Source organism: Otolemur garnettii, unplaced genomic scaffold (assembly GCF_000181295.1).
Source record: "Otolemur garnettii isolate 467f Iridium unplaced genomic scaffold, OtoGar3 scaffold00041, whole genome shotgun sequence".
Classification (NCBI taxonomy): Eukaryota; Metazoa; Chordata; class Mammalia; order Primates; family Galagidae; genus Otolemur; species Otolemur garnettii.
The window spans coordinates 11,545,585-11,555,078 of record NW_003852436.1 but is presented as its reverse complement, the minus strand read 5'-3'; the positions used below and the strand labels follow the sequence as shown (position 1 = coordinate 11,555,078).

At 40.0% G+C, this 9,494-nt stretch overlaps 1 protein-coding gene across 1 annotated transcript in view; it reads left to right on the top strand.

Moving 5' to 3' along the window:
• The first annotated feature begins 6,758 nt into the window (after nucleotides 1-6,758).
• The window catches only part of GATB (glutamyl-tRNA amidotransferase subunit B), an 84,719-nt gene continuing 81,983 nt past the window's right edge, over nucleotides 6,759-9,494 (top strand). Inside the window, exons 1-2 of the mRNA XM_003790246.3 lie at nucleotides 6,759-6,968; nucleotides 9,215-9,365. Of these exons, the coding sequence (XP_003790294.1) occupies nucleotides 6,793-6,968; nucleotides 9,215-9,365 (327 nt within the window). The 5' untranslated portion in view covers nucleotides 6,759-6,792. The remainder of the gene's footprint in view (nucleotides 6,969-9,214; nucleotides 9,366-9,494) is intronic.

Here is a 9,494-nt window from a genome sequence, read left to right as displayed (position 1 = left end):
CCCTGAAAAATGTTTCTCAAAGGCACCATGCCAATCAATGTTCAATGGCAGCCAAAATAAAGATAACAGCTTTAGAGAATGAACACAGAGTATTTGGCTAGATGGGCTCTGTTTGCTTAAGTGACATTTTATATATTCTTATATTAATTAATATATTAATATATCCTTATATATAAATATATAATAATATTACATATTACATATAATGTATAATGTAATAATATATATTAATATATAATAATAATATTAATAATATTAATATATTCTTATATATATAATATTTTTTTCTTTTGCCTTTTGAAAAACACAGTATCCAGTTCCATTTATTTTCATCTTTACTATATGTGAGGAGGTGAAAATGCCTCCTAGTAGCTAGGCTGATCTAAGTGTGGAATCCACATAAACTTGAAATTGCTGTTGAGTCAAGTCATCAAATCTTAGTGTTAAATTAGAATCTAGGGTCGACTCTAAGAAGACGTGAATAATGTCCCTCCCTAATTAGTATTTATGAATCCCTGGGAAATTTTTCCTGGCGTGCTCTCTCTCTCTTTCCTCACCCTTTTTTTCTTTCCCTCTTTTTGCTTTTATCTCAGTGGTTGTTTCATTTGACTGCTGCTTGATTTTAATTCACTCTGGCACCTCTTCATGGGGCACTAAATTTCCTTCTCAATGGCCATACATTAAACAGGAGCGAGCCCTGAAGGCTCTGCCACCAACGAGATTTCAGCCTTTATTGCTTTGTACAGTCCATTCATTCTTGGTTCAAGGACAGCGTAGATACAGAGATACCAGTTCAGATACACACAGATAATGACATGGATTACCCGGCAGGATGTGTCCGATAGCCTTTCTGTTCTCTTCTGTGCCACCCTGGCGGACTCTGATACATCTTCCCTTCAATTATCAAGTAAGAGTTCATGACTTGAACTCTTCACTGAACTCTTCAACAGTTCACTGAGAGAAGGTCTCTTGAAAGTCCATGTGCCTTAGTGGTATAGTTCTTTAGAACCATACAATTCTCTTCAACATCTTCAGTCTCAAGATCAGGAGAACCAACTAACATATAAAAACATAATCTGGTTTGCACACTTGATTATTATTTGTGCATTATCCTGAATTAAGATATTGCTTGGGGGCAGGGGGAGAGAGAGAATACGAGCGCTCTAACTTTGAAGGCCAAATATGCAATTCCAAAACACAAAAGAAAGACCTTCTTAGTGCAGGGAACTGACCACGTGTGCAAAGCAGAGTTTCCAGGAACACAGAGTTTAACATGTTCTACCACTCGTTCCTTACAACCCAGGAGTATCTTCTTTCAAGTAAGTGGTGAATCAAAGAGACATGTGGAGGTAGAGCATCTTTCTTACACACAGTTCCTATTGGATCCCAGGGATTAGCCAGATTTCTAGAATGGAAAAGGCCTGGGGAAACAACAAACCTTCCCAGAGACCAGATAGAAGCAGGAAGAGCATGGAGAGGTTACAGTTTATGGGCCAGACCTAATAGCAGCAGTGTGCTGGCTTCCTGGTCCCCACATGGCACTTCATCTCTACAAAGACATTGAACAGGGTGTTCTATTTCCTTGCATTGGAAAGCAAAAAAGAGTTATGGATTTGTTTAGCTCAAAGCAATCTTCTAGAGAAGGCAATTGTTCCCTCCACATCAGTATTTTATCAGAATCAAGACTTTAATGGTAAAATAAAAGGAAATGAATCCTGTTCTCCCAATTGCTCAGTGTGCATGAATTCCCAGTCTTTCTTTTTCCCCTAATGACACCTAACTGGATCTTAAAATGTGGTTTTTCTAAGAAGGAACTTATGTTTTCAGAATGCTTTTTCAAAAGTAGGACCTCCTCTAGTTCCAGTATTCTTCCCATGTGATAATGATGCTTTCAATTTTTGTCATATGTACATTAACTTAAGTGGGTTTTTTGTTATTATTTTGCTTTTAAAGAATTTATACTGACCTAGTCACCTCCCCTCTCTACTTAGGTGGCATAAAATTTCAAGATACCAGGCTGAGTTCTGTGGCCACAGAATAGAAAGAAATGCACAGCCAACAAAGAGATCAGACTCATAACCATGCTAAGAAACACTAAAATAACTATCTACATCCAGCTCTGTTAGACTACAAGGGGTGTTTTATTAACCTGCTATATGTTTTTAAAGCATCAGTTTTGTTTCCACAGGACAAAAGCAATTAATCAAAGAATAGGTTAGTTGACACAGTTTTAAGAGTCAACAATATATAGATAGATCTTGAGACATATTACCCTGATAGTGGAAACTACTCTTTTAATTTTACTGAAATTTCAATCTTTCTTTCTTTCTCTGTTTTTGTTTGTTTGTTTGTTTTTAGACAGAGTCTCACTTTGTTGCTCTTGGTAGACTGCTGTGGTGTCACAGCAACCTCAAACTCTTGGGCTTAAGTGATCCTTAGTCCCCCAAGTAGCTCAGCCTATAGGCACCTGCCACAATACCCAGCTATTTTTAGAGATGGGGTCTTGTTCTTGCTCAGGCTGGTCTCAAAGTCCTGACCTCAAGCAATCCACCATCTTCTGCCTCCCAGGCTATAGGCATGAGCCACCACCCCTGACAGAGCTACCATGCCCGGCCAGTATTTCTATTAAAACTGTTTACTTCATTTTTAAAAAATGGAAACTTATAACCAATTGTATTATCTCCTCACATTGTGCCCATGTTATATATCCTAGAATACCACATTTTCATATTACTTCTCCCATTGCAAACTAGTGAAGGTAATGATTACAATTAAACACAACTTAGATTTGCAAGAACAAAATTATGTGTGTTCAGAAATCATTGTGTTTTTCAGCTATATAGACTTATTGCCTGCTATTCAAGAGGAAGCAATACACCGAGACAGGAGGGATGACAGCAGAGAAAGAGTTTAATATCCCATGCACCATGAGAGGAGATGGGACCAATGTCTCAAATCTATCTCCTCAATTATTTGGGTGCCAAGGTTTTAAAAGGTAGCTTAGTGGTTAAAGGGCTGGGGATTTGGGTCTGCCAATTGGCTGTGGATATATTCATAGAACTGGGAAGCAGAAAATGCCTTTTTACACTGGGTCACTTCCCAGGTCACAAGACCAGTTGGATTGGTTCCTAGATACAAGCCACTGGTCTGATAAGGCCAGCTTGTCCATCAGACTGCAGTCTGGAATATATCCCAAAGATCAGCCAGTCGGGGTGGACATTATGTGTATATATGGAAGGAATGAAGAAAGCTAAGAATCTTTATGACCATCAGCTATGTGACTCCTGAGTAGTAAGAAATTATAGGAAAGCAAGCTAGAGAATAATGGCTGATTATATATTATCATCATTATTATTTTAACTATACTATATCCAGGCCCCTACCACAGTTTCCACTTCATGGCCTGTTATTAATAAAGGGTGGTTTCAGATACCTGGGAGTTTTGAGTCAAATACAGAGGTGAGTTACTTCATTCCAACTCTGACATTCAAAGACCCACTGAGGAATACTAAACAAAACCAAGCATTATTTTATACATACTTTCTAATAATTGCCATTTATAAGTAACAACTCAAAATTCTCTTTCTGCTTGGACATCTTTTTAAAAACTTGTTCTAAATCTATTTGTACTGTGTCAATTATGTGGATAAAATAATAGCTGGGAGTCTCTCCCCATGAAAATGTTGTTTTTGCTAGAAACTCTGACCTGCTACCTCTGAGCTTCTTGAAAATGAAAATCTCTGTGTCTTCCAAATGACAGCCACCTTGTCGGTAGAACCAAAATAGCTTTCTCAGCTAGAAAGCTGTCTGTCAGTAAGAGCTCCGACAGATATCAGATTTGGCATGAAGGAAGAAGTCAAGAAACGGTCTCACAGAAGGAGGTTTGGTGGGAGCACTTGACTAGCTAAGAGCAGAGCAGGAGGAGTGCTTAGAAAACAGGGCCCTCCTAGACAACAGACCAAGTGCAAGGAGACCAACAGGAATTTCTGGAAATGACAGCCTTGGGGGAAAGGGAGGCAGAGGGATGGTTGAAAAGTCCCTATTTCCACTACTAGCTCTTGTGGGATTTTGAAAGGGCAATGATTCAATACAAGATACACCAGACTGGAAAAGTTTCCATTTGTGTAAGGAAGCAAATATATTCACATGCATAGGATGTTTATCTCCCTCTAGTGGTGGGGTGAGGGCCTTCGATGTGATAGCCTGTTGAGCTGCATACAGGCAGTCCCTGAGTTGCAAACATCCTCCTTACATACAACTTGCACCTATGAATGGTGACTATTACAGTAAGTCCCTGAGTGACAAACATTGCACTGATGTACAACTCACACTTACGAATGAAGGCTATTACAGGTAATAGATAGTTGTACCTTTTCTAACTTACATATAAATACAACTTAACAAACCTACAGAACCTATCTCATTCCTAACCCAGGGACTGTCTATATTATACTTTCCAAACAAAGATGAGTTTCCATTATAGTGCATTTTGCCCATAAAATTAGGATTTCCATTAGGTGCGCTGCTCTCCCTTAGGGTGGTTATCAAAACATTCCCAACTCCATGTAAGAGAGTGAAGCGACTCCTTGGCTAGAGACATAGGATTCACTTTTCCTCTTTACTCTTAACAAAGGAGGAAGCACGATGTGCTCAGAGGCAACGCTCCTGACCTCTAATCTGGGCCAGAAAACCTGAGGAACTAAATGAGAAAGAGAAAGGAAGCTTATCAAGAGTGAAGGTAGAAAATATGGAAACTCAGAGGAGAAACATCAGTAAAAGATCTGAAGAGTGATCTGAACCTGATATAAAAGGCAATAATTAGAGATAAATTTTGAAACAAGTCACCTCCTCTATCTTCCCTTGCTGTCATTTCTGTCATTTCCATTCTCGGTCATATGAAAATATACTTCTGATGTAGCAATTTGGATCAGGGATAGGGATGAAAAAGTGGAGAAGATAGACATAGTAAATGATGTTCTTATTTATTTGAGACAGAGTCTCAAGCTGTCACCCTGGGTAGAGTGTCCTGGCAACATAGCTCACAGCAACCTCAAACTCTTGGGCTCAAGCAGTTTTCTTGCTTAGTTTTTCTACTTTTAGTAGAGACAGGGTCTTGCTTTTGCTCAGACTGGTCTTGAACTCATGAGCTCAAGCAATCCACTCACCTCGGCCTCCCAGAGTGCTAGGATTATAGGCGTGAGCCACTGCATCCAGTCATGATGACCAGGATTAAATTGCATTATATCATAACTGTACAAGAGTATTAATGGAAATAGATCAAAGATTACAGCCATCTAATAAATAGGTTATTGATCAATAGATGAAAACATATCAGTGTGAACTATACAGAGTATGCAGGTTTTCCCCACTTTATACTCAGAGTTAGGCATCAGTGATGCCCACTTGACTTCTCCTATTGCATGTCTCCAAGGCAATCAAACTCATATGCCTTCCCTGAAAACCTGTTCCTTTCCCTGTTCTGGAAAAGAAAACGTTTCCAGTTTTCTCATTTCAGTGAATAACTTCACCAGACATCTAGCTGTGCAAGCTAGAAATCTAGGAGTTACTAGACACCAGTGCCCAGTCTTCCACCATCATATCTAATCAATCCCTGAGTCCCTCAATCTTCCTCCTAAATCTAACTGAAATAGATCAATTTCTCTTTCCTCCACCACCCTAATTCATCATCTCTCTCTGAATAGATTACCACTCCACAGGGCATCCACTCCATCCTTTGTCAAATGCATTCTCCACACTGGACTACTTCATTCAACAAATATTTTTGAGAGACCTACTTTGTATTCTGGAAATACCGTGGTGACTAAGTCATACAAGGAGCTTGTGGAGACAGAAGATAAGCATCAGATAGTCATAAGCACTATGTGAAGAATTAAGGTAGACTGATAAAATAGAGAATGGCTGAATGCCTATTCTAGACTGCGTGTTCAAATACAAGCAATCAGCCGGAGTTTTAACAAAGGGTATGAGTTCTGACTTTGTAAAATAAAACAAGTCCGCTGGGATGATGGTATCTGCGATCCAGGCTTCCTGGCATGTAATGAGATTGTTTCAGATACTGGCCAAGAATACAAAGGACAGTAAGTAAAAATGCATATGAACAGTCAATCTACATCTGTTTGTCTCCAAGTATCTCTGTTAAAATACAATATCTACTACCCACATGCAAGTATCTTGTTTTGTTGACTTCTTTTCTGTATGTCTCCTTTCTAGCTCCACGGGGCTAACTGCCATGGTCTCTGCAGAATCTCCGATATCTAAGAACTTTGCCTGGCATACAGTAAGCACGCAACTAAGTATGTGCTGCATTTTGCACAAATTGCTGTGAACAATGCAAGAGCCAACAGAGAAAATAACTGAGTGGGTTTGGGGGTTCAGGTAGTCTTCATGGAGATGTCAAAAATCATTTACTTCAACTCTCAAGGTTAAACGGCCTATAAAATTCCAGCTAGGCTTCTGGGCTTCGGATCTCTGACACCCAGCGTTCACACTCAAAGTGATACACTTGCTCGCAGCCACTAAAGCTTCACTACTCCCCGCTAGGAGGAGTCACGCCTCCCGACCCCGAAACCCTCCCACTCTCCCCTCTACTTCTCCTTCCTTCCCCTCCCCGCGAGGGTTCCGGAGGTCTTTGGATCGCATTGCCCGCCGGGAATTGTAGTCTTCCGGTCGGAGAGTAGAAGTTTTATATACGTGTGTTTCAAGAACTACGTTTCCCAGAGACCTTCGGGGCAGGGGGTGGCTGAGTCACCTGACTAGGATTCTGGAGGTGTAATGGCGGCGCCCGTGCTATGTTCGGGTTGTCCTCAAAGATGTTGGGCATTAGTCTGGGTTTACGGCCGTTGTCGCCATCGAAGAGGGGCTCCGGTTGGGTCCACATGCAACTGGATGAGGGGACAGAGTTCAGTGGCTCAGCAGCCCCTCCACACGGCCCGGAAGCCGAGGAAAGGGTATATTATTTCACACCATTTCTGCCTACCCAGTTGTGAGGTGGAACTGTGGAATCGGGGATATGGCCATTACAACTCAGCCTTAGACGTTGAGGGGGCAGAAGGGTGTTGGGTTATAACCTCAAGCCCTGAAACCTAAAAGAAAACACAAAACAGGTTCTCTGTTAGCCCCACCAGCATATACGTAGTATAACATAAATTACTGTCTTCGAATAGACATATGGGGGAACTCGCAAGCGTGAAATAGCAAGCGTTTTCTAGAATTATGGGCTGTGTAGATAGAAAAGTGCACGGGCAATAGGGGCGGTGACATTAGGAGCAGGACTATATTTAGCTGACATTTATTTGTTCTACTATGGGCTGGCAGTATTCTACAAGTAGAAAGCAAGCCTTTACCTACAAGCTCTGGGTATTGGTGGCTTAATGTCATTACTCAGAAAACATCAGTTATCTGTGGAGGCGTTTTATGTTGAACATGTGTATCTAGTCCTAGAAGGAAGCAGCCAATAAAAGAAATAGTCATATAGCTTTGCTTATTTTGCTAGATACCCCCCTGAACAGCTGTTTATGCTTCGCTACGTAAGATGTAAATACTTTCTTTTTAAATACGGAAACATAAGGCACGTTTCTAATGTTTTGCCTATTCTTTGAGATTGGTTGGCATAATTTTTGCTTTTCTGTTGAAGAAACAGAAGGAAAATGTCCAGAAGTATTCAGTTTCTATTCCTTTCATAAGTTAGATCATTTCCCTGTGAATGGATAGTGTATTTTTCTCTCATGTAATGAAACTGCAAAAGCACTGAAAATACTTCAGTGAATGCCAAACTTCTGATGACTAGTTAGGTTAATTCCTCTCTCATATGGGCTGTGTTTCCAAACTTTCCAAGGAAGGACTTAATCTTCTTGCAGTACCTTAGATAGAGAACTATGTGTGTTGAAATGATTGAAACAAAACGAAACAAAGTGAAGGAAACAGGAATCTATGTAATGGCGGAAAACTGGGAGAAAAGCAGGATAGGAATGTGCATGGGTTTTACAGGGAGTAATCACATTTATAAGAACCTGGAGAGACCTGTGTATAGACCCAACAGAGTAGGAATGGCTGGATAAGAGTGAATACTATTGCATTTAACAGCGGCTTATAACAATCTAGCATAAACAAACAATTAGATCACAGAAACTAGAAGTAATTTGGGGGACAAAAAAATGGCACATGTGATGATTTGGTGTTTTCTTTTGCACAGAGTTTTTTTTTGGAGACAGAGCCTCAAGCTGTCCCCCTGGGTAGAGTGCTGTGGCATCACAGCTCACAGCAACCTCCAACTCCTGGGCTCAAGTGAGTCTCCTGTCTCAGCCTCCCAAGTAGCTGGGACCACAGGCGCCCTCCACAAAGCCTGGCTGTTTTTTGGTTGCAGCCATCATTGTTGTTTGGCAGGCCTGGGCTGGATTCGAACCCACCACCTTAGGTGTATGTGGCTGGTGCTGAGCCTGCACAGTTTTCAAGAGTGTCATCTAGTAGTAATTTGGTACATCTGTTCTGCTCTGGTCATACTTGTAAACAATTGTTACGAGATGGATTCAAAACATGGTTGAGAATATCCTATTTCAATAGTGAGAAGTGAAACTATTTATTTACTGTTGTTTTTCTAGAATCCTTCCATTTATGTTAATTCTAAATAATGTTTTGAAGACCAGATTTCTTCATTTACTGAGTGGTTGATGAGGCAAGAGTGACACCCCATCTCTACTAAAAATAGAAAAACCAGCGGGGCGTTGTGGCAGGTGCCTGGAAGTAGTCCCAGCTATTTGGGAAGCTGAGGCAAGAGGAGTTTGAGGTTGTTGTGAGCTATGATGCCATTTACTTTAAAAAACGCTGCTTTTCCCTTAAGTTGGCCAAGCAGTTATCATCTGCTATCCATTTCTAAATTGTATTAAGATGCCAGATTCTTCCTCTCTATCACCTTCCTCTTTGTACAGTGAACCTCCTTATGCCATGTTGCAAATGAATTTTAGTTTGCCAATCTGATGTTAGGTGTTCATTATGAATTCTTTTTTATTTAGTCACTAATAAAAATATGATACTTTTTTACATCTAAGGATGTAACATTTTAATTAAAAACAAATTTTAAAACAAAATTTTAGTTAAAAACACAAATAGCATGTTAATGTTTGTCGTTTAAGTGCATATAAATTCATGCATGGCAACTGATGTAACTACTTCTTAACCATTATCTTTTTCTCTTTAGCGAACCTGAATGGGCTGCTGTCGTAGGTTTGGAAATTCATGCTCAGATTTCCTCCAACTCTAAACTCTTCTCTGGATCTCAAGTCTGCTTTGCAGCACCTCCAAATTCTTTGGTTTCTTTTTTTGATGCTTCCCTGCCTGGAACTTTGCCGGTAAGGTTTTTATTTAATCCTGTTTCCATTAGAAAATGTTTATGTTGTATTGAACATAGGAAATGATTTCTTTGTTTTAATATCTTGATATAACTTGATGAAACTCTTAGGAGTTTAGGGAGTTGGAAT